This window comes from Dipodomys merriami, unplaced genomic scaffold (assembly GCF_024711535.1).
Source record: "Dipodomys merriami isolate MVZ:Mamm:240054 unplaced genomic scaffold, mDipMer1.0.p SCAF_915, whole genome shotgun sequence".
Taxonomy (NCBI): Eukaryota; Metazoa; Chordata; class Mammalia; order Rodentia; family Heteromyidae; genus Dipodomys; species Dipodomys merriami.
In genome coordinates, this window is record NW_027206530.1 from 48,843 (window position 1) to 73,292 (window position 24,450).

The 24,450-nt window shown below is 50.1% G+C and overlaps 2 protein-coding genes and 1 long non-coding RNA gene across 7 annotated transcripts in view; 2 read left to right on the forward strand and 1 right to left on the reverse strand.

Moving 5' to 3' along the window:
- Positions 1-8,948, forward strand: part of LOC138821423 (serine/threonine-protein kinase 10) — a 54,504-nt gene extending 45,556 nt beyond the window's left edge. Inside the window, exons 16-19 of the mRNA XM_070013629.1 lie at positions 661-849; positions 1,233-1,358; positions 3,376-3,489; positions 7,076-8,948. Of these exons, the coding sequence (XP_069869730.1) occupies positions 661-849; positions 1,233-1,358; positions 3,376-3,489; positions 7,076-7,216 (570 nt within the window). The 3' untranslated portion in view covers positions 7,217-8,948. The remainder of the gene's footprint in view (positions 1-660; positions 850-1,232; positions 1,359-3,375; positions 3,490-7,075) is intronic.
- Positions 8,948-11,876, reverse strand: LOC138821424 (uncharacterized). Its single transcript, XR_011370154.1, has 3 exons — positions 11,782-11,876; positions 9,561-9,813; positions 8,948-9,317 (listed from the first exon to the last, which is right to left on the reverse strand). It is a non-coding gene; the product is annotated as an uncharacterized lncRNA (long non-coding RNA).
- Positions 11,877-12,236: 360 nt separating this feature from the next.
- The window catches only part of LOC138821426 (F-box/WD repeat-containing protein 11-like), a 99,683-nt gene continuing 87,469 nt past the window's right edge, over positions 12,237-24,450 (forward strand). For 2 of the 5 annotated variants that reach the window (XM_070013630.1, XM_070013632.1), the window contains exon 1: positions 12,237-12,416. In XM_070013630.1, the coding sequence (XP_069869731.1) occupies positions 12,372-12,416 (45 nt within the window). In that variant the 5' untranslated portion in view covers positions 12,237-12,371. Of the gene's footprint in view, positions 12,417-20,050; positions 20,213-24,450 lie in introns of all 5 variants that reach the window. The other 3 variants (XM_070013633.1, XM_070013635.1, XM_070013634.1) reach the window with 3 other exon arrangements.

A 24,450-nucleotide genomic window follows, 5' to 3' on the forward strand; every position in this document is an offset into this window, starting at 1 on the left:
GCTGTTAGTTGCTCCTCAGGCCCCACAGTGAGAAGGGAGGGAGACACACTGGGTAATGATGCATCCCAGGGCAGATGCCAGCAGGGGCACGGGAGCTCAGAATAGAGGAGCCAGCAATCATGGAGGGGTCCTGCAGCAGGCGTGCCCACCAAGAGGCGTGACGGAAATTCACATATGAGTTTACGTCTGCCATTACTAATGATGGACAGTCCCCTCTGGCGTACAATTTGCTTTGAGTTATTAACTAATAATAGTACCATCACAGGGAAATGAGATGGCCTTTGGAGTAAGAATCAGAATATTCCTAACTAATAATACAGGCACTTGTCTTACTGTGCAGTTACACCTCACAGCCCCTTCCTAAGTTGCAAATGCATTTGAATCCACCGCGGACTCCAGGCTGCGTACGTGAGGCGCTCTCCCTTTGAGTGCCGAGCATATCGTGCCACTGTGAGCCCAGGAAAAGATCAAATGTCACGGCATTGTTTCTGTGAATTGTCTTTTACACGCCCTCATAAAGTCAAAACTAGAAATGAAGAGTCAGGGAAAACAGGAAACATTGAGCAGTAGTAGAGGTAAACGAAGCCTGTCCTGGGCCCCGAGTCCCGGGCTCTTCGTCCATGCCGGGGGCCTCACCTGGCCCGACTGGGTGCCGCCTAGGAGCGGGAGCAGATGCAGCGCTACAACCAGCGCATGATGGAGCAGTTGAAGGTGCGGCAGCAGCAAGAGAAGGCCCGGCTGCCCAAGGTCCAGAGGAGCGAGGGCAAGACGCGCATGGCCATGTACAAGAAGAGCCTGCACATCAACGGCACCGGGAGCGCTGCCGAGCAGCGTGAGAAGATCAAGCAGGTGGGCCGGGCCTGGCCACGGGCTCCTGGGTGTGGGGCAGACCCATGGTGACGGGCTGCGCCCTTCCAATGTCGCCGGTATAGAGTAGATGGGGTAGTGCTGGTCCTAGCCCACAGCCCTTTGCTGTGACTTGGGCCCTCAAGATTCCTGCACACAATCGTAGTGCATCCCATGAGGATGTCACGTCATGACTCTGGTGGCAGGGCCTGGGTCTTCACTCAGGATGAGGGTTAAACCAGTGGGGCACAGCCCGACGGGGAGCAGGGGGAGCTGGCCACCGCTGCTGTGCCGGCCAGGTGCCTGGGATGGGGCCTGCAGACGAGGGTGGAGATGGCCAAGGCCCGGCCGGCAGAGCCGGAGTCACAGCCTCAGCCTTTCTCCAGTTCTCTCAGCAGGAGGAGAAGCGGCAAAAGGCTGAGCGGCTACAGCAGCAGCAGAAACATGAGAACCAGATGCGGGATATGATGGCGCAGTGTGAGAGCAACATGAGCGAGCTGCAGCAGCTGCAGGTACCGTCTCCCCCCGGCCCCGTCTGCCAGGGCCGGCAGTGCCCAGGGCCAACCTGCCCTGCCCTGCAGCCTCCAGGTCTCACTTCCATGGCCCTGAGCTGGTCATGGGGTGGTGATGATTCCTGCTTGCAGGATGTGTGAAGAGGACGCCTTGCCCAGGGTCTGCCACAGTGGGCTGCTGCGTTTCAACCGCCGTGTCTCTCCAGGACACGCTGCCTGTTGAAGCCCTTGGAGCCCCCTGGGTCTGTCCCGTGCCTGTGGGTTGCCTGCAGACAGGAAGGGGTTTCTCGCCAGAATCAGGCCGGCACCCAGAGCTCTCCGTGCCCAGATGGCCCCAGGAAGATAGGCCTTGGGGCCCCCTCGTGGCAGAGTGAGGCATTTACACCTGGGGTCTGGGGCCCCTCAGGAAAGTGCACAGGCCACTGAGCCCTTTTGAGGGTCTCCAGAGGGGCACAGAGGCTGGAGGAAACAGAACAGCACTGAAGGCAGGCCTCCTCTTTTGCTGCCCTTTTGAGGGTCTCCAGAGGGGCACAGAGGCTGGAGGAAACGGAACAGCATTGAAGGCAGGCCTCCTCTTTTGCTGCCATGAGGATCTGCGTCGGTCACGCAGCTGTCGCCCCTCACTGCTGAAAGGCTTAACAAAAAGCCCGGAGTGCAAGCTCCGTGCTGCTGGCCTTGTTCCCCATCAAGTCACCTGCCAAGTCCCAGAAACCTCCAGCTTGAAACTCAGGGGCTCAGCCTCCCACCTCCTGGGGTCACGGCACCTGGGCTCTACCTCTCACCTCCCAAAAGCCTGAGGATGGAGGATCCACTAGGACAGTGAGATAAGGATGCAGCTCACTGTCAGCAGGGTCTGCTGTGGGTCAGTTCTGGGACCGGGCCTGTGACTGGCTTCTAGACTCCAACCTGGGCAACAGAGCAAGATACCTGTCCCTTAAAAAACAACACAACACAGATGGTGGCTCCAGCCACCATAGTTTTATTTTCTCACAGCTGTGACACCTGGGAACTGAAGGTCATTGTTTCAGCAGGGTGAGCTTCTGGTGAAGGCCTTTTGTTGGCCTGCAGATGTCCATCTATTTCCTGTGTCCTTAAAAGGTCCCTCCAGGAGAGGTAGGAGAGGAAGGCAGGAGACTGAATTCCAGCTGCTTTCTGGTCTGCCTTTTTGTAAGGCCACCACGGTCGAACCCTTTCCACCTTCTGAAGGCCTGTCTCTAACCCTCCCTTTGGGGACAGGGACTCAACTTGAATTTAGAAAGAACATAATTTAGTCTGTAGAACAGATGCTTAAACAGTGGCTATTACAATGAATATTAGAAGCAACCTAAGTGACCGAAAGTAAGGGAGATTTAAATAAGTATTTAAATATATACCACGTGATATTCTGATTCTGCAAATTGTAGAGATAATATTTGTAATATAACATCAAGCATAGAGAGGGAGAGGTTTTAGAATAATATAGGCAGGCTAGGCTAACCAGTCTATAACCAGATAAAGTGGTACACATGGCCATAATCCCAGCACTTGGGAGACAAGAGGATCATGAGTTCAAGACCAGCCTGCGTGAGATCTTGTCTCGAGAAAAAAAAAAAAAAGCCAGCAACAAAGGGGTCAGAGTCCTACAGGAATTTTGTTTGTGTTCCTAGTAGTTGCTTCTGCCTAGGAGGTTAGGTGACAGTTTACTTGTGACTATTAGTTTTGCTTGTTTAATTAAAACAACATATCTTCATTTCTGAAAATATGAATAAAGCACATTAAAGTTGCAAAACAACTACAGAAATTCTGCCCTGAAGTTTAGCAAGAACTGTCATTGTTAGCAGTCTGTAACAGTTCTCCGGGAACTGCTTTGGCACATGTGTATACAGTGGACTTATATGCAAATATATATATATAGTTGTATGCCAAGGGTATTGAGAAGAAAAGATAATGTGGTACATGCAGGATGCTAGCACCCCAGGGCTGTGACAGGAAAGTCTCCGTGCTCTCACACACTTGCTCTGCCTGGTATTTGTCACAGAATGAAAAGTGTCACCTTTTGGTAGAGCATGAGACCCAGAAGCTGAAGGCCCTGGATGAGAACCACGACCAGAACCTCAAAGAGTGGCGGGACAAGCTTCGGCCGCGCAAAAAGGTACCAGCGTGGATGACCGAGGGCTGGGTGGGGTGGGCAAGGACCACTGCTGAGCTACTTCAGGCCTGAGAGTCCAGCTTCATGGGGCTAGTCTAAGGTTCCCATTTCCTCACGGCCTGTCAGGCACTGGCTGCTCTCTGCTCTATAGGCACTTCCAAACAGGAAGCATACCTTCAGGCCTAATGTGGACGTTACCCTCTTCTGCCAGCTGGGGACACTCAGGTGGGGCCTATGTGTGCACCAAGCACGCGCCCCATAGAAAAAGCCCTGTGCGATGAGGCCTGGCTCACCGGACACCTTCTGTCCTTGCAGTGAGTGGTGTTATGTTCTGCTCACAGGTGCCACCCACACTCCAATGAGCAGAATGACATGAGAGCCAGTCTCCAACCACCACCCCCATCTTATTTTTTGTTTTGTTTTTTGCTGGTCATGGGGCCTGAACTCTGGGCCTGGGCGCTGTCCCTCAGCTCTTCAGCTCAAGGCTAGCGCTCTACCACTTGAGCCACAGCACCACTTCCAGCTCTTTCTAATTATGTGGTGCTGAGGAATTGAACCCAGGGCCTTATGCATGCAAGGCAAGGACTCTACCACTGAGCCACCTTCTCAGCCCCCCTATCTTATTTTTTTTTGCCAGTCCTGGGGCTTGAACTCAGGGCCTGGGCACTGTTTCTGAGCTTCTTTTTGCTCAAGGCTAGCCCTCTTACCACTTGAGCCACAGCACCACTTCTGGCTTTTTCTGTGTATGTGGTACTGAGGAATCGAACCCAGGGCTTCATGCATGCTAGGCAAGTACTCTGCCACTGAGCCACCTTCCCAGTGCCCTCATCGTATTTTTTGAGGTCTCCTGTATAGTCAGGGCATGATCTTGAGCTCAAGACTTTCCTGCTCAGCCTTGGGTGATCATCTCCTGCTTCACCATGCCTCTCCTTCTCTGCTCCCAGTTTGAGCAACCCCATTCTCCCTACCTAAATTTATCTCACATTTATTTCTCAGCCTCTGTAGCAGCTTCTGGCAAGATCAGTAAAAATCGTAGTAGCCAAATCTCATGGAGAAGACTTGATTTGTCCTCCTGGGCTCCCTGCACTTGTGTTTTCTCTTGCTGGCATATCCATGTGCCTGGCCCCTCTGACTGCCCGAGTTCACTCATCCCACACACATGCCCACACCCTTTGCGCTGTGCCCTGGAACTTCAGGATCCAAGTGCTCCTCCACTTGTTTCAGTTGGGAGAGTTGAGCCTGCTGACATTAACTTTAGAACTGAGGTGTGGTACTGTCTGTCATCTTGTTGTGATGCTTGCTTTGCTAGGGTACTCTTCTAGTAGGGTTAGCTTTCATTGTTTTTAAATCTTCTGATAGGATTCCCTTATGTATCTTTTGCAGTGCTGGTTTAGTAGACATGAATTCTTCTTTTTTTTTTATTGTGAAAATACTGTACAGAGGGGTTACAATTACAAGGGCAAGATAATGACTACATTTTTTTTTTTGGGGGGGGGGGGTCCGGTCATGGGGCCTGAACTCTGTCCCTCAGCTCTTCAGCTCAAGGCTAGCGCTCTACCAGTTGAGCCACAGCGCCACTTCTGGCTTTTTTCTTTTTGCTTATGTGGTGCTGAGGAATTGAACCCAGGGCCTCAGGCATGCAAGGCAAGCACTCTACCACTGAGCCAACTTCCCAGCCCCAATGAGTACATTTCTTATCAAGCATTGTAGCCTCCTGCTTTGTTTCTCCTTCCCATCCCATCTCTGCCCCCCCCATTCCTTTCTTTTATTTACCATGCAAGGTTTTTTTTACCCCCATGAAGTCTGAAGGATAGGGTCTCTGGATAAGAGGCTAGGCTGGCCACTGTTGTCTTTCAAGACTCGAATTCTTTCCCTGCCCTTCCTGCAGTTAGCAAAAACGCTATTATTCTAATGGGCTTGCTATTGTGGTCACTTGCCCCTCCTTTGCAGCCTAGTGTTTATTCTGTGCATTTAGTGATTTTACTGTAATATGTCTGGGGTTTCTTCTCCGCTTTTGTCTGCTTGAAGTTCTGTAAGCCATCATCACCTGGACGATACTCTTGGGACTGGGTGAGTTTTCTATCATGATTTTGTCAAATGGGTTTTCAATACCTTTAGTTTTTATCTTTTTTTTTTTTAATCTATCCCCATTATATATAGATTGGATCTTCTTGTGCATGCCCTTGGTGTCTTCTAAGAAGCAGTCCTCAAAACAGTTGAACCAATGCAGGAACAAATACAGACTTATACAGAGCAACAATGAGGTTTTAGTTGTCCTAGTGTCTGTATGTGTAGCTTATATACAGCCTTTTCTGAGGTAGCAGCAGTCTGTTTTAAGTGTGAGGGCTTTGCTTCCCTTGGAAGTCCTTATGTGGGAACGAGGCTTTATAAGTCCAGCTAATGGCCAGTGCCTCTGCAGTTTGACTCAGCAGAGTCCCAAGCCTGCTTAGCGGGCAGGGGCAGTGCTGTCTCCATTCTGTCGTGGGCAGTGCTGTGAGCTTGTCCCTTGGTGTGCAGGGTCTCTGGGGTCCCTCAGCACTTGCTGCAGGCGGCTTCACAGCTGTGGCTCTGGGCATCTGCTCTCTGGCTCAGGGGGTGTTCCCAAGCCTCCTCCCCGCAGACTTCCAGCCTCTGGATTTCTGACTGTAGTCTCCTTCCCAAAGCTTAAACTTTTGTTGACCCCTGATGGCTGTGTTGCCTGCTTTTCTTTCCCAAGCTTCTTATAACTAGTTTAAGTCCAGAGGTTATGCCCAAGTGTCCCATGCACTGCCAAACTGTTTCTACCTCTTGTTCCTGGACTTGGGGACACAGGGTCCCTACTCCAGACCAGTCCTCACCTCTGCAGGCTGGTGGAAAGGTCCTCAGACGGTATTTTCCTGAGGCTGAATTTGGCGATTTCTGGGTGGTTCCCCAGTCAGGAAGCCAGATACCAGTTCCAAACGCCTTTGCTGCTATTCTACCATCCCTGTTGTTTCTCTGTTACTTCCTAGGTCCCCATGAATGCCTTTTCCCATCCTCAGAACCTCACTTTTGTGTCATTGGAGCAGAAAGCGTTGAGTGCTCCATTTGCTATCTTGTTCTCCGTGCCCTCCCTGCCCCTACGTTCTATTACTAGCTACACCCAGCTTGGCTTTGTGTGGGTGTGTGGTGTTTGCTCTGGCTCCAGCCCATTCTGTCTTATTTTATCAGACTTTGATCCTCCTCCTACCTGTGCCTCCCACGCAGATGGGACCACAGGCTTGTGACGAAATGACTGCTTGTGGGATGGAGCGAGCCTCAGTGACTTTCTGAGCTGGCCTCAAACTGCAATCCTCTTTCCACCTCCACCTTCCCAGCAGTTTGGATCACAGGTGTGAAGCACTGAAACTGGCCATTTTTAACGAAGGTTTTCCTTCCTGTGAGCTCATGATGGTGAATACCATGCAGTCTGCTTCCCCTGCCTTCACTCCTGGTGGAGGTGGCAGGAGGGGTGAAGGAGCCACGTTGTCCCTACTCACTCGAGTCTGGGGAAACGCTCGCAAAGTATCACTGGTGGAGGTTTGTGGCTGGTGGGATGCTTCTAGTGCCTTCTGTCCTCTCTCAAACACAGGCTCTGGAAGAGGATTTGAACCAGAAAAAGCGGGAGCAGGAAATGTTCTTCAAACTAAGTGAAGAAGTGGAGTGCCCCAACCCGACCACGCCCAGCAAGGTCACCAAGTTCTTCCCCTACAGCTCAGCCGATGCTTCCTAACGCCTGCAGGGAACTATGACTGGCAGTACGGGGCCCAAAGACCCTCAGCCTCTGCAAACAAGTAACTCAGGACCCCTCCGCCTTGCTTCTGTGCCAGCTCCAGCCAGACCCTTGCTTCTGCTGCCTGCTTCTTACTCCTTGGTGGAGGAAGGCAGTTTACGGTTATCCCTGACCCTAACTGCCCTCATCCCCAGATCCCATTGAGTGGCCAGTGATTGGGACAGCTGTGATCGAGGGCCAGGAGAATGGGTCTGCTGTGGCCTCAAGTCCCTGCCTGTCTTGCAGTCTATGGGCTAGAGCATGCTGGTCACTGGGGTCACTTCAGATGTGACCCTGTGGTGTAAAGCAGCTCTTGCAGTGCAGATAGGAGCCATCTGCCATGCCATTTCTTGGAAGTGCCAGGCTTGATGCCAGTCCCTCCAAGGTGTCCTTACACCCCGGACCTACTTTCTGCTTACAACAAAACTGTTTGTGTGGCTCCTGGTAGGTGGGGTAGTCTGTGGGGAGCCATGCTGGGTTTTGACCTCAATATCCAGAGAAGGCACTGTGTGCTGCCAGTTTGCTGGCCTTTGCCTGGCATCCTGTGTTTAGGGTAAATTCCCTACCTCTTAGAATCCACAGGCCGGCTGCCTGGCTCACACTGCCCGCCCCGCCCCACTGCTGCCTGAAGGTGCCTGGGGAAGGCTCCTTTCCTGGGCTGTGTCCAGGAGGCCCAACGCACATTTCAGACCAAGCTTGGACTTCTCAGGAAGAATGTTTTCTGCCCCCAGGAACATGGCAGAAGCACTCTTGGGCCTTCAGGTTGGCTCAAGGTGTTGATCTTCACAGGCTGCGTTTACAACCCACCATAAGCAAATGCTCCAGCCAGCTTAGTCTGTTTACAAAGCACACCTCTCACCTTGATTTCAAAATGTTCCACTGAAACAGAAAATGAATGGCTTCTTCAGGAAAACAGCTTCTTTTCAAGAACCTTACGGTCCTGACAATGGTGAGGACTCGGGCAATGCCGCTGGTTGTGCTTTGCCGGCAGTGATGTCGGGGAACCCCAAGGTCTTGTTGGCTCCTCCATTCCTCAGGGATAGGGCCCTGGATGTTTCTCTTGATTTCAACGGATGTTTGACAAGGGAGGGCTGGTTGCTGAACAGGCAAAGAGCATGTGGGGTCCTGAATCTTTACTGTGAAGAGGTTCTTGGGACACGGCAATCGGTGGTTTTCTTAAGTCTGGCTTGCTGGATGGGACACAGGCCCCGGGGGAACCCATGTGGGTGGGTGACCAAGGTTTGTACATTGTCCCTGCATCCAGGAATGTGACAAAAGTACAAGTGAGATGCCAATTTTGTGCTTCAGGGAAGGTCTGCTACTGTTCCTCATGCGGCTTGTGGCTCCCAATGCCCAGCTCCTTTATGACGTTGCTGCCTCATTGCTCAGTACCAACTAAGCCCTCCTAGCTGTGCTGTGCTTTTACAGATGAGGTCCGGCCTGGTCCTCAGACTCACCGACAAGCCTACATGCAATGCTCATTGCCAGACGTGCACACAGTATTCCTCAGGCCCTGTACTAAATTTCTGCATCAGGGACGAATGTTTCTCCCTTCAGTCCATTAACTTATATTTCCCTTTATGAAGAAGTTATTTTTACATGGTTTCCAAATTTATGAAATTTTTGTAAAATGTTCTCTTCAAAGTTAACTGTGAGAATGTAAATATGCTTCTAATAAATAAAATAATTTGCATCTGGGGGTTGTTCTTTTGGAATGGGGTAAAAAAACAGGTGTATCTACCCATGTTTACCCAGTAAGAAAGCTTATTTATTATTCTGAGAACCCAGGTGCCTCCGTGGTAAAACTGCAGGTCAGACTCCAGGGTTTCTGTCTCAAGTGATGCACAGCAGGAGAGGGAAAATATGTATCTGGGTATGTTCTCTTCAGCCCTCAGCATCATTTTCCTTTCATAACATGCATTGACCTCCAAGAATTGTATAGGTTAAATCCTCTCAAGAACCTTGGAGAACACTTCATCATTCCTAGTTCACAGATGAGGAAGTAGACCTTGAGCAAGGGTCAGGCTGGGCTCACAACCTCTTCTGACTCGATAAGGCAATTCTGTGATCACAACAGGTCAAGATAGAAATGAGACCCATCCATAATCATGCAAGAACACAGGAATAATGTCTGTGTCACAAAAAAAAATGACTAAACATCTTCAGCTAATTTGAGGGGTTGCCTCAAATTACAGCGCTAGCCTCATTCCTTCAGATAAGATTTTCTGAGATGTCCAACCCCAGAGTTACCTCTATTCCTGACTGCACCCACCCCAGGGCAAAGCCCTGCTTCCTTAAAACTTACCACATTCCCCTAAGACCTGCAGAGAGGCCTGAGTTCTCCCTCAGGGCAGCTGGCAGGAAACTACCTTGCTCCTGGGGAAGTGCTCAGGAAAAACTCAGAGACTTGGTGGAAGTCCCGTGGTGGAAGCAGAGCTCCAGAAGGTTCCACTTCTTACTCCTAGTTGTCGCCTGCTCTGCAGTGAAGCTCCATGAGAAAGGGGCTCAGTTATGTTCAGGGCTGGTCACCAGCGCTCACAGCAGTGCAGCAGATGCTGCTGGAAAGTTAAAAACAATACTTATCTTCTGAACAAGAGAGCAAGAGCTCAATTTGCCCAGGACCCTTCTCATCCCTCGGCTGGAGTGGGAAGACAGCTGCAGGCCCCCTCCTCCTTCCCATCTGCGGCCAGCGCCCTGCCCTGCCCAGCCAGCTTCCGGCTCCCCTTCCACCTAGGTGTTCCCCTGTCCCGGGGAGACCCCCCCCTGCCCTCTCCCCGGGTGGACCCCTCCTCCCCCGGTGCACCCCCCCCATAGGCCCTCCACTCTGGACGCCCTCCTCCCCCTGTGCACCCCCCCCACCCCCGTGCGCCCTCCCCTCTGGACGCCCTCCTCCCCCTGTGCACTCCCTTCCAGGCGCCCTCCCCTCTGGATGGCCTCCCCCGGTGCACCCCCCCACCCCTGTGCGCCCTCCCCTCTAGACACCCTCCTCCCCCTGTGCATCCCCCCCCCACCTCCGTGCGCCCTCCCCTCTGGACGCCCTCCTCCCCCTGTGCACCCCCCCCACCCGCATGCGCCCTCCCCTCTGGACGCCCTCCTCCCCCGGTGCACCCCCCCACCCCCGTGCGCCCTCCCCTCTGGACGCCCTCCTCCCCCTGTGCACTCCCCCCCCCGCACCCTCCTCTCTAGACGCCCTCCTCCCCCTGTGCATTTCCCCCCCCCCCCCCCGCCCTCCCCTCCGGACGCCCTCCTCCCCCTGTGCACTCTCCCCCCCGGGCTCCCTCCCCTCCGGACGCCCTCCTCCCCCTGTGCACCCCCCCCCCGGCTCCCTCCCCTCTGGACGCCCTCCTCCCCCTGTGCACTCCCCCCCCCCCGCGCCCTCCCCCCCTGTGCACTCCCCCCCACCCCCGTGCGCCCTCCCCTCTGGACGCCCTCCTCCCCCTGTGCACTCCCCCCCCCTCCTCCCCCTGTGCACTCCCTCCACCCCAGGGCTCCCTTCCCTCTGGACGCCCTCCTCCCCCTGTGCACTCCCCCCCCCCCCCCGCACCCTCCTCCCCCTGTGCACTCCCTCCACCCCCGGGCTCCCTTCCCTCTGGACGCCCTCCTCCCCCTGTGCACTCCCCCCCCCCCCCCGGCGCCCTCCCCTCTGGACGCCCCCCCCCCCGGCTCCCTCCCCTCTGGACGCCCTCCTCCCCCTGTGCACTCCCCCCCCCCCGGCTCCCTCCCCTCTGGACGCCCTCCTCCCCCTGTGCACTCCCCCCCCCCCCGGCTCCCTCCCCTCTGGACGCCCTCCTCCCCCGGTGCACTCCCCCCCCCCCGCGCCCTCCCCTCTGGACGCCCTCCCCCCCTGTGCACTCCCCCCCCCCCGGGCTCCCTCCCCTCTGGACGCCCTCCTCCCCCTGTGCACCCCCCCACCCCCGTGCGCCCTCCTCTCTGGACGCCCTCCCCCCCTGTGCACTCCCCCCCCCCGCGCCCTCCCCTCTGGACGCCCTCCTCCCCCTGTGCACTCCCCCCCACCCCCGTGCGCCCTCCCCTCTGGACGCCCTCCTCCCCCTGTGCACTCCCCCCCCGCGCCCTCCCCTCTGGACGCCCTCCCCCCCTGTGCACTCCCCCCCACCCCCGTGCGCCCTCCTCTCTGGACGCCCTCCCCCCCTGTGCACTCCCCCCCACCCCCGTGCGCCCTCCCCTCTGGACGCCCTCCTCCCCCTGTGCACTCCCCCCCCCGGCTCCCTCCCCTCTGGACGCCCTCCTCCCCCTGTGCACCCCCCCACCCCCGTGCGCCCTCCCCTCTGGACGCCCTCCTCCCCCTGTGCACTCCCCCCACCCCCGTGCGCCCTCCCCTCCGGACGCCCTCCTCCCCCTGTGCACTCCCCCCCCCCGCGCCCTCCCCTCCGGACGCCCTCCCCCCCTGTGCACTCCCCCCCACCCCCGGGCTCCCTCCCCTCTGGACGCCCTCCCCCCCTGTGCACTCCCCCCCCCGCGCCCTCCCCTCTGGACGCCCTCCCCCCGGGCCTGAGCCCAGCACTCACCACGCACGCTCCTCCACACGCTCCTCGCCACCGTCCACCTCCGCTCAGCAACCCGCGGCACGACCGCGCGCGAGCGGCCGGCGTGGAGCGGCCTGGCCAACGTGGACCGCGCATGTCCGGAAGTCGGCGCACACGCAGCGCCGCCGCCGCGCCAGGAGTCGCCTCAGAGTTTCCGTTCCGGGCTTCCCCGCCCGGAAGTCCGCGGCGACGGCCGGAAGGAGGGCGCGCGCAGGGCCTGCCGGGACTCGTAGTCGCGGCGCTTTGGCGGCCCGGCCTGAAGGAGCCCGAAGCCCCTGGGTGGGAGCCGCGCCCTCGCCGTCCAGCCGGCCCCGCCGCTCCGCCGCCGTCGCGGCCGCCGGGCGGGAGCTGCCCGGGCGGCCCCTCGCTCCCACCACGCCCCGGGGCCGCGGCGGCCGCTGGGAGCCGTAGTCCGACGCCGCGCACTGCGCCGGCCGAGCAGAGGGCGGAGCTGCCGGCGGCCCGGGCGGGCGGCAGCTGGAGTGGGCGCGATCGCCGCCGCCGCCGCCGCCGCCGGCGCCTCCTCTGCCCGGGCCGTTCGCTGTGCGCGGGGAGAGCGAGGCGGGGCCGCCATGGAGCCCGACTCCGTGATTGAGGACAAGACCATCGAGCTCATGGTGAGTGCGGCCGCCGACCGTCCGCCTTCCGCCCGTCCGGCCGGGCGGGCCTGCGTCCGCGCGAGGCCCGCCCCGAGTTCCCCGCCGCCCCGGCCCGGCCCGGCCCGGCCTCGGCGCGGCTCCCCGCCGCCCGCGCCCGCCGCGCCCCGGCCCCCCTCCCGCCGCCCGTTCCCGCCGCGGGCCTCGGCTCCTCGCCCTCCGCCTCCCGGCCGCTCCGCCGGAGGAGCGCGGGAGGAGGAGGAGGAGGCCGGCGGCGCCGCCCGGGCCGCGGTCCGGGCCTCGGCGTCCAGGCCCGGGCGTCCCGCGGGGTCAGGCCTCCCGGACAAAGGGAGGGCGCTGCCCGGGCCCGCGGAGGCGCGGGGGGCCGGCCCGGGGCGGCCGCGGTCCCGCCCGCCGCCCCCAGCTGCCTCGGCCTCGCCGCTGCCGCCCGCGGGGCCCGGGCCGCCGAGAGCTTCCGCCGAGGCGGTGACGACCGCGCCGCGGCCCCCGGCGGCCCCGCGCGGTGACCTCGGCGCCGCTTCCCGCTCGGGCGTGCGGGCGCCGCGGGGCCTGTGCGGCGCGCGGCCCGAGGCTGCGGCCGGGCCTCCCGGGGCGAGCCCCCCGCGGGGCCGAGGCGGACACGTGCGCCCGGCCGCGGGGGCAGCGGCGCGCCTCCTCGGGGCCGGAGCCCCGGACGGGCCTCCCGGGCAGCGGCGCCCGCACCCCCCGGGCGGGCCGGCCCCCGCAGGCCTGCTCGGAAGGGAGCCCCAGCAGCTCCTGAGCGCGGGCTCCCAACTAGGAGCCCTCGGCCTACATTGGCTCGCCTGCCCTGCTCCCAGCTCGAGCCCCGACTCCAGGTTGGGGTGCAGCTCGGCGTCCAAGCCCAGCACCCCGCCGCTTGGCCTCACAGCATAGTTCTGGTCTGCGGTATCAAGAGAGATGTCTGACATTTAGGGACAGTATAAACTTGGACTTTAAACAGGATTGTCAGAAGCTTATCAAAGATTATGATCATTTGAAAATGACTTTTTAAGGATTTTAACATTCCTTGAAAGAGATAAGTTGAGACCTGGCACTTTTCATAAACATGTTTGTGAAACTAAGCACAGGTGCCTGTCCGCAGATTGAGAAAATCCAGGGTCAAATTCGGGAATGATTTGCATACGTCTTTCCCTGTGTAAGTGAGTTATCAGACCTAGGTCGGAATGTTTTTAATACTGACTTCAAGACAATATGATTGAAGAAGGGGTTAAACCGATGGTATTTTGAAAGCCCAGAGCATGAAATATTTTAGATTTTTATGAGTCTGTTTCAGTACTCAAATATTTATGATTGTGCTGTCTGTACTAGTTTGGTAATGGTTACCAAGATAACTTTCATGTGATATTTCAGCATAAACTGTCTTTTTTTTTTTTTAAATCATCATCCCTCTGTTTTAGTTAGATTTTTGAGGTTCTCTCCCCCCCTTTTTTTTTCCCTCCTCTCTTCTCTTTGTCATGGAGCTTAAATTCAGGGCCTGTGCCCTGTACTTTTGCTCAAGGCTAGTGCTCTACCACTTTGAGCCACAGTGCCACTTCCAGTTTTCTTGTGGTTAATTGGAGGAACTTTTCAGCTCCAGCTGGCTTTGACCCATGATCCTCAGATCTCAGCCTCTTGGACAGCTAGGATTACAGGCCTGAGTCACTACCACCTACTTCTCTTTCTTTTTTGTTGGAGTGCTAGGGATTGAACCAAGAGCCTGTTGTGCCAGGCAAGCAGTTTACCACTGAATCCACTCTACCTCCAGCTCATTTTTTTTGGTAAGCTTAAGAGAATATAAAGTTTGGGTCCAGATGTATCTTAGTGGTAGAGTACAAAATAAGTTGCTTTTGAGAATCCCTGGTTTTGATCCCTAATATGGAAGTAGAGTGAGGGGCAGCAGAAGAGAGATAGTAGTAGCAGAATAATTGCATCTCCAAAATGCACTCCCTCCCCGTCCTGCCTGAGGGTTGGGTTTATAAAAGACACTTCTCCCTCTGACCTGGGTAGGTTCAGTCTCTGTAACTTCTTGATTGACACAACTGAATGTACAGTTGCTGATGTTTCAACCACCATGTAGACTTTTATGGCCTACTTATGGGCCTATTTTTTTTTGGTCGGTCCTGGGGCTTGAATTCTGGGTGCTGTCCCTGAACTCTTCAGATCAAGGTGAGTGCTCTACCACTTGAGCCACAGTGCCACTTCCAGTTTTCTGGTGGATATTTGGAGATAAGAGTCTTACCGTATTTCCTGTCTGGGCTGGCTTTGAACCTCGATCCTCAGATCTCAGCCTCCTGAATAGCTAGGATTGCAGGTGTGAGCCACCAGCACCCTGCATGTTTTTTTAAGTCTGACTTTAGTAACATCAGATTTATTATGAATAAGTTAGATGAAAAGTAATCCATTTTGGAAATACATACACAAAATTCATGAGGCTCTGGCTTGTTTGGCAAATTTCACTGGAAAGAATGCAAACTGTGAATTATCTATTACATGATGTTTATTCTTAAGCAATTTTTTATTGTTACTAACAGCTCAGGACCTTGGTTTTGCTTGGTACAGACTGTCTATTACTTGAGATATATTTCCAGCACTTCTTTTCTTTAGTCTTTTTTTTTTTTTTTTTGGATGGGATATTGGTGTCTTTTCCTGGGTCAGTTTAGCACTGTGACCTAAAATAAATAAGAGACGCCACGCCTGGCTTATTTATTGAGAATCTCCGCTACCCCTTCCTTGCCCTCTGCCCTCAAACCTCCTAATCTCTGCCTCCTTACTTTTTTTTTTTTTTTCTTCTCCGTTGGTCCTAAGGCTTGAACTCAGGGCATGGGTGCTTCCCCTGAGCAGTTTTGCTCAAGGCTAGCACTCCACCACTGTGCGCCACTTCCAGTTTTCTGGAGGTTAATTGGTAATTAGAACCCCCCCCCTCTAAAAACAAAACAACAAAAAAGGTGTGCCAAGTGTACTTTAAGATTTTTTTTTTTTGAGACAGTCCCATCCTGTAGCAGTGAGCCTTGAACTTTCCATCTTCACGCCTCAGCCACTGGGATACTTGTACTACTATATTTGGCCAAATATGCTAATTTTAGAGTTGTTGGAGTACAAGGGGGTCATAAAACCAAGGATATGAGAGAAACAGATGAGAAGTTAGTGGAAATTTTTCTTTTTCTTTCCTCTCATTGACTTTCTAATTGGGGTAAATGGGATTCTTCATTGAGTTTATCAAGAGATTGGATCTTTGTTACTATTACCTATCTTCATGTGTGTCTAACTTTCAAAAGGTGATTAAAAAGAGGGTTCAGATGAAATAAATCATATATTTATAGGCCTCATTGAAAGGTTGTGGCTTGAGCATAAGAGTCTGTGCCCATGATTTTCCAGTAGGTTAGGTGTTCTTTCTGATTTGACAAGGATAAACATGTTTCCGCATACAAGTCTTGGCACTCTTAGCACCTAAGTTGAAGCCTGTGTCATACAAACAGAATAAGCCCAGGAAAATCACTACGCTATTACATAGATTCACAGAATGACATACATACCTTTGAGTTTGGGCTTATGAATTCTAGAAACAAAAGTGTTCTGCTCTATGAACTCTGGGATCTTAGGTTCCACCTTGTGATTCACATTTGCACTTAGTGGGAAAGTATTTGCAATCCTAGTGGTTTGTTCCAATTTGAGCTTCTGTCTCTCTGGATCTCAGGCTCCCTTCTGGCATTTTCTCCCACGTAATTCCTATTCCAGCCAAAGTTGGAGGACCATGGCCTTCTAGTTTTTGCTCCTACTGTCAGCTCTAGTATGAACTGCTCTATGCCCATTTGTTAAACACTCCATACTTCCTCTCTGCCCAAGTTGGCTTAGATCACTACCCAGCAATCTTCTTCTTTTTTTTTGCTTATGCAAATAAACTTCTGTCATCCTGGAAAGCAGAATGGACACTATTTCTTTTGGTGTCGGTTTATCTGATGGGATGAGAGATCTTGTTTTGTATCTGTAGCACTGCCTACAGGATAATGATTGTTAAATAAAATTAATGAATTCAGACACTTTGTATTTTTCTTGTATACAAAATGTTTCTAGTCTTGAATTATAATTACTTGTTTGTATTTCCTATTAAATGATAAATTCATGGAAAGGGGTGGGACATTATTCATTCATCTTCCTCCAACACTTAGCTCCTTTATATGTAAAATGCATTCTTATAGATGTTCATTAACTGTTGAATTACGTTTTCCTGGTGATTGTTTCCATACATTATTTCTTTCTAGAAGGTTTCATCTTTGTTATTAATTCTCATAATAATCTTTTATGAGAAATATACCTTACTGATATTATAAAAACTTGTGGTTGTTCCCTGCCAAAGGCTGTATTTGGTGACCTTTTACTCCTCCACAATGCTCACTGTGTGAGTATCCAATTGATAATAATTTAAATTTATGTTTGTATTTTTTTCCCTGTGCTGTAAAGTCTCTTACACTCTCTGTCTCTGTGTGTGTGTGCACATGCTGGTCCTGGGGTTTGAACTCAGGCCCTGGGTGCTGTCACAGAGCACTTTTATTCAAGACTAGCACTCTACCACTGAGTCATAGCTCTATTGCTGGCTCTTTTGGTAAGTTAATTGGAGATGCCTCAACGGGCTGGCTTTGAACCACAACCCTTAGATCTCAGCCTTCTGAGTAGCTAGGATTACAGGTGTAAGTCATCAGTAGCTTTTGTTAACCTTAAGACAAAGGTGGAGATGGATGGAGGGAAAAGACTGGTGAAGGAAAGTCATAGACATTATAGTAATCATACATAGATACTTAAAGATTGATTTACTATATCCCAGAGTGGTTGCTAGCAAAGATTAAGAAACCAAGTTCATTTTATAGCTATTGATGTGAATTTACAATTGATAAGCACTTCAAAAAGGTTACCTAGGTTTCCTTCTGAGTTGTATTGTTAATTCAATTAGTTGACAATAGCGCTAAACTTGTTGATCAGGAGTGAGCTTGTTAAGTTTCTGCTTGATCACCATTACTTAACAGGAAGTTTGTCTTTGTAGGCAAATGAGAGACCAGGAAGACCTCACATTCCAATAGGCTGTCTGTAACCTTGATCTTAATGCTTTAACCAAAATCAGCTCATAGAGTTCTCTGGCATCAGCAGGAAGTGTTGTTTTTTTTTTTTTTTAAGGAAATTCCCTCTCATACTTAGTCAGCTGTGGAAGTGGAAACACTGGGACATTATCATGAAAAATGGGAGGAGGAGAAAGAGAAGGGTGCTTGTGCTCTGATAAGGGCATCCATGTGAATATAGGAAAGCATTCTCTAGAAGAAAAGCCTCTAGACCCCACTGAAAAACAAAGGTGAGGTGTGAGTGGGCTCTGTTACTGAGAACAAGAGACTCTTCTCAATGCTTTTTCACATGCTTATTTTTGTGCTGGTCCTGGCGCTTGAACTGTGATCCTCAGATCTCAGCCTCATGTAATTCGGATTACAGATAAGAATTATTGGCACCTGGCTTTCTTTTATTTTTAACTAGCTTTGAGAACTAGCAATAAAATGTAAGTTTCTTGGTGATAACCACTTGAAAATGGCACAGAAAGAAGGGCAGAAACAGGAAGAACTTGATTCTGACCCTTGAGTTGGCTTTGGTTAATCTTTGTGTCATTAGCATAAGGTTGGCCACCATTTAGACACTGAAGAAATATTTCCATTAAGGGAAGTGGGAAAAATAAACTTAGGGAATAGGCCAGAGAATTCACAAGTTTCAGAACTCAGTTGATTAATGGAAATTGTAGTTCTCTCTTGCTATCATTTATTCTACTCTGCATTTTAGATATAACAAGTAATGCTTCAAAACTATTGCTTTAGCAGTTATTAGCCACAATTAACTGGACACCTTTGTCAGAATTGGATTTCCAGTTTTTTCTTCTCTCAAGTCACTTAGTGGGGGAGAGAGACTTGATTATTTATATTTTATGTATTCTCTTTTAAGTTGTGAGTAGAAAGATATTTCTTTCCATCTGAACATAATGGTAAAGTTAATCATAACCTGGTATCAGACATTTCAGTGGCTGTTCCTGAAATGTGAAAAAAAATACAACATCTTTTGTGATTGTCTGTGGACCTTAAACATATCTTGGAATTTAAAAATTACTGTGTTCAAGTAGATTTGAGACTGCTAAGCACAAAGACTACTTCAGTACGTGTGTGTGTGTGTGTGTGTGTGTGTGTGTGTGTGTGTGTGTGTGTGTGTGTGTTTAATGGTCAGTATTTTGGCTCCATGGTAATAAAAGGCTTTTTAAAGTCAGAAGATCCAGAAGATTGCCATTTCATGATGATTGTACCTATTGAGTCACTTAGGTTGAAAAATGTTCTCCATTCTCATATTCATTAATTTAGGACCTTTGAGAATAGAAAGCAGTTTTTTTCTTCTCCAAGGAATCAGTGACCTTTCGGATCCTTGATCTTAGGAGGCAGCAGTGTTCTGTGAGATGTGTAAGGGCCTACCATGTAGTAGAACTATATCGTAGGGAAAGTCAACTCTCCTATTCTTTTGAGAATTAAATCTGAGTAACTGATGTAAAGGGTCTGGGCCATTAGCAACCTCCCTCCCATCCCCCCCTCCCAGCCTGGGCAGTGTCCCTGAGCTTCTTTTTGTTCAAGGCTAGCACTCTACTACTTGAGCTACAGTGCCCTTCTGGCTTTTTCTGTGTAAGTGATACTGAGGAATCGAACCCAGGGCTTCCTGCATGCCAGGCAAGCACTCTACCACTGAGCCACCTTCCCGGCCTAGCAACCTTTCATTAAAGAAGTAAGTTTTATTCAACTGCTGCCCGGGTACTTTGGCAGTAGTGTGGCAGTTGAGGGAATAGCAGATGAGTGAGCAAGTAAACTCAGTTTTCTAAATTTGTATGCCTTTTCCCTCTCCCTAAGAGTTTGTTTAGAATTTGTAGTCCCAATGAGAAAGTTGGTATGGTAGAAAACCAATGTTGATAGAATATGGACTGGGCTTAGGGTGTGAAGGTGTCATCTATCAAATTGTTTATTAGTGTTTGTTATTTTCCTGTTTACCTGTGACTGGCCATTGGGGGTGTAGGCCTGTATTGAATCAAACGCTCATTCTTGTCATTACTTAAAACATGTTGTACACTCCAGCTGGGCACCAAGGACTTGGGTAATTTATGTAAATTTGACTCCTCCTATGTAGCAACACAAAAGATTTATTAGGTTCCCTAAAAGAGTTTCTTTATTATGAGATCCTGGAGCCTCCTGTGTCATTGATTTTTTTTTTTTTTTTTTTTTTTTTGCTGGCAAACTTTTTTTTAAACAGTGGAGTAGTTGTCTTAGAAACTGAAAAGAAAGTTCGTTGTAGTTGTATGTTGAGGCACAGTTTATGTGGACAGTAGACAAGATTTTAGTTGCTCTCATTTGGAAGTTGCATGCTCTTTATGGTGAGTGCATATTAATATTAGGCATGTTTCATTGCTTCCCATATAGAAGTCAAGTCTTTCTCAACATAGAGATGAGAGGTGTGGGTTGTAACTTCTTTCTGAGCCTCAGCTCCACCATTCCACTGACCCTCCCTTCCATTTCTCCGTGGCTTCCCTACCATTGGTGCCGTGGTGGGTGTATGGATTGCTCTCTGTCTTTCAACAGTTACCGAAGTGCATGTTTGGGATTTTGTTGAAGAAAGCTGGATACAGTAAGCGGAAAGAATCTTGGAAGATGATTGACTGCTGTCTTTTCTCAGACTAGTCTGAAAGGGAATACCCCCATTCATTCTGGATTGGTGGATCTGAAGTACAAAATATTTTCCAGGTAAGCGATTGCCCTGTATTGTTTTGTTTGTGGAACTCACCTCACTGAAAGGCATTTAATTTTTTCATTTTTCATTTTTTTTCTAGTAATAGGGAAAGGAAGTAATACTAGATATTTGTGCTTAATGTTAGTTTTGGATGTGGATCAGTATAGTATATGTAGCAGAATTGTTAGCAAAAACTTAGTTTCAGTATAAGAAGTACAACTGTAGGCCTCAGTAGTTTTTAGTTACTCTTCACAGAGCATATGATATGATAAACAGAAAAATTGTTTTGGTGGGGAGTCGCTTATAAGACATGGGAAACAAATGGCCATGTTGAGACGTGATGCACAGTATGCTTGGTCACAATAGTTTTAGTCATCATGTAAAGTAATGGTCTCTTATCCTTAGGATGTTTGCGTCTCTTCCAGGAAGGTTTACTAACTGAGAGAGCTGCTAGGTGCCAGGCCCTGTTGTTAGGCATTTTACATCTTTCTTACATACATTTTATAGTGAAATGAAACTTAAGTAAGAATTAGGTGCAAAATTTTCAGGGTCATACATCTAGTAAATGGCAACACCAAGTATTAAGCTTGATCTTTGTGTCTCCAAAACTTTGGTTCTTTGTTCTTACTATACTTGGCTGAAGTTTGTATTTCAACTTCTGGATTTTCAGCCCAATTTTCTTCCACTTTTTCTTTTTCTTTTGTTGGTTGTGGGGCTTGAACTTGGCCTGGGCGCTGTCCCTCAGCTCTTCAGCTCAAGGCTAGTGCTCTACCACTTGAGCCACAGTGCCACTTCCGGTTTTCTGGTGGCTCATTGGAGATAAGAGTCTCAAGAAGTTTCTTGCCTAGGCTGGCTTTGAACCATGATCCTCAGATCTCAGCCTCCTGAGTAGCTAGGATGACAGGTGTGAGCCACCGGCACCTGGCTTCAGCCTTGTTTTCTATGGCAGGTTTTACCTTGAGGAACAGATGCTGGCTTCTTGTTTGACATGGTGTTATAATCATTTTGTGCTCTGCTTAATGAAAAGTCAGACCTTCAGTCAGTTCATCAAATGAACATAAAGGTAATTCAGGGGGTATGGAGGTTGTGCATTGAAATGTCAGGACTTGCTGTCTACAGCCTCTCATCTACTCAGTTTCTTGGTGTTTAAGTAGCTTATTAGGGCTAGGGGCACAACTCAAGTGGTAGAGTACAAGGCCCTGAGTTCAAACCCCTGTATCGACCTCCCCCAAAAGCTCATTAGTTCCATATATCCTTCTCCCCCTCCTCATTATCCTTTTTCCTCCTCTTCTCTCCTTTTCCTCCTCTTTCTCTTCTTCCTGTTCTTTCTTTTCCTTTTCCCCTCTCCCTTCCTCTTCTCTTGTTTCCTCTTCCTCCCCCCCCTCCATTCTGTAGCCCAGGTTGGCCTTGATATCATGATCCTCCTTGCCTCCAGAGTGCTGGAATTGAAGTTGTTCCCCACTACATTGGCACTTGTATAACTGAGTAATTGAATGCTACTACTTGTACAACTTTAGAAATTGCCACCATCCTCGGTCTTGTCCTTTCAAATCCTCAAAAATCTGCTCTGATCAGCATGCTCAAAGCAGCTTCTCATTCCAGGGTTGGAGGGGTTGGAGTAATAATTAACCATCCTTATTAAAACGGATGCTAAAACCACAGTTCTAATGTATGAATTTACAATGATTTATGTATGTCAGCATGATTAGTATATTTTTGACAGTAAAGTTTGCTTCCTAGATCTTAGTTTAGGTGCTCGTTGAATTTAAAGGGATCTATAGATTGAAGCCATATAAATACAACATTAGCTCTCTATAGGTAGATGTTACTGACCAAATCACATCGTGGACTCCATCAGAGATGTGAGGTAGGTGCTGGGACTATGTAAGAGATGGGACTAAAGAAGCCTCATTTAGTTTGCGGTAGGCATTGACGATTTTACTGGACGGCAGAGCCTCTTCATGTTGCCTGTGCTTCTACTTCTCATGTTTTTCATGATGTCTTCATCACTGCTAGGAGCTATTCAGTAAATACCTATTTTTTACAGTTGAGAAGGCAGTTGAATTTTACTTGCTTCCCTGTGGTTTCTTTCTACTGAATCACATGTATTTTGGTGTGTTTAATTTTTATCATAAGTATGTTGTGGAATAGGCGTATATTCAGAAGACTCTTACCCAATAATGCTTTGTCTTCATATTATATCTTGTTATTAAATGGAGCTTGTGTTTAGCTTACTGTATTATTACTTGAGTCTTCTTGTTCTCTTATTCTTGAAGTAGGAAGAGTAAGATAACAAATTTTGTGTTTTAGGAAACTAGCTTTGCCAAGATGGATTGAGGAGACTGAGGTCAGGGACATCGTCTGGCTGAGTGAACCCGCGCGCTCCCCGAGGGCTGGCAGGGGTGGCGTACTTGAAAATGATGTAGGTAGTAGGAGCTCAGGGAGTAGTTTTAGTAGTAAGAAAGATGAGGGGTGGGGCTGGGAAGGTGGCTCAGTGGTAGAGCACTTGCCTTGCATGCATGACGCCCTGGGTTCGATTCCTCAGCACCACATAAGTAGGAAAAAAAAGTCGGAAGTGGTGCTATGGCTCAAGTGGTAGCGTGCTAGCCTTGAGCTGAAGAGCTGAGGGACAGTGCCCAGGCCCAGAGTTCAGGCCCCATGACCGGACCCCCCCCCCCAAAAAAAAAAAAAAAGAAAGATGAGGGGTGATGGTTTGGATTTTTAGTGTCTGGCCCTAGGACCCTGGGGTGGGGAATGCTAGAAGGCCAGGACATGGAGGAGGAGAAAGGGTTGCCTGTGCGTGAAGGATCTCAGTGTCTAGTAGGGTATTCCTTGTAGTACATAGTGTCGTCTGGAGTACCATAGACAGGCCACAGATCATCCAGACTTAGATGGGAGAGTCTACATACTAGAGTATGAGAATATGCCAGCCTAAAGAACGAGTAGTATTAATGACATTTTAAAGACATTTCTAACATCACAACATGAAGCCTAAATACAAATCAGCTATTTTATTTACTGGTCAGTTGAAGAAACAAAGATTAGCTGTGTTGAGATCCTGCATCAGACTCTAGATGTGTTGAGATCCTGCATCAGACTCTAGCGTGGCATATCCTGAGGCAATTTACAGTACGCTATTTTTTTTTCTTTTTTCCAGTACCAGGGCTTGAACTCAGAGCCTTGTAAGTTTGACCTTGCTTGGCTGTACTCTACCCTGTGAGCCATGCTCCAGCACGGCCTTTGCTAGTTATTTTGGAGGTGGAATCTGACGCCTTTCTCGTCTGGGTTGTTTCTGACCTTCGCTCTCCAGATCTCAGCTTCCTGAGTAGTTAGGGTTGCCAGCTGGAGCCACTGCTGCCCATTCAATACCTGTATTTAAAAAAAAATGTTTGACCTAGATTCAACAGTTTGGTCATATTTTCGTTATTTCTGTGCCCTTCTTGACTTTTTCTCTCTGTTTCCTTCTTTGTCCATTTCTGTTTTCCTCCTTTTCTCCCATCTCCCATTCCTTCCTTCCCTTTTTTTGTTGTTGCTGCTAAAAGTTTTGAGTTACAAGCATCATGATGCTTTAACCCTTAAGTTTTTCAGTAATTATTTCCCCCAGGTAGGGGTAGTGTCTGTCTGGTGCTGTCCTCTCCACTTGGTACCATATCTCTATTTTCTTCTTTTCCCCCTTCTATTTAACACAATTATATATAATAACATTTTATACATGTTTGTATGTGTATATATAGGCAACTTGAGTTCTTCATACTCTAAAGTGAACTCAGGGCTGGGAAGGTGGCTCAGTGGTAGAGCGCTTGCCTTGCATGCCTAAGGCCCTGGGTTCGATTCCTCAGCACCACATAAGCAAAAAGAAAAAAGCCAGAAGTGGCACTGTGGCTCAAGTGGTAGAGCGCTAGCCTTGAGCTGAAGAGCTGAGGGACAGCGCCCAGGCCCAGAGTTCAGGCCCCAGGACCGGACCCAAAAAAATAAAAAAAAGTAAAGTGAACTCATTCTTTCTCCTCCTATGTCTCCTTTTTTCACATTTCAGAAAAAGTAATTCTGTAGTATGATATCAAATGTTCAGAAAGGGCTGACTGGGTAGCAGAGTTGTAGAGCATTTGCCTGAAATGCAGCAGGCCCTGAGTTCCATTCCTAGCTTCAGTAGGAAAGAAAAGTCCATAATTTTCATTTTTCCTACTTGTTTTGGGAATCAACTCTATCCTTTAAAACAAACTATAAAGGATACTGTATTTAGTTATTTCTTTTT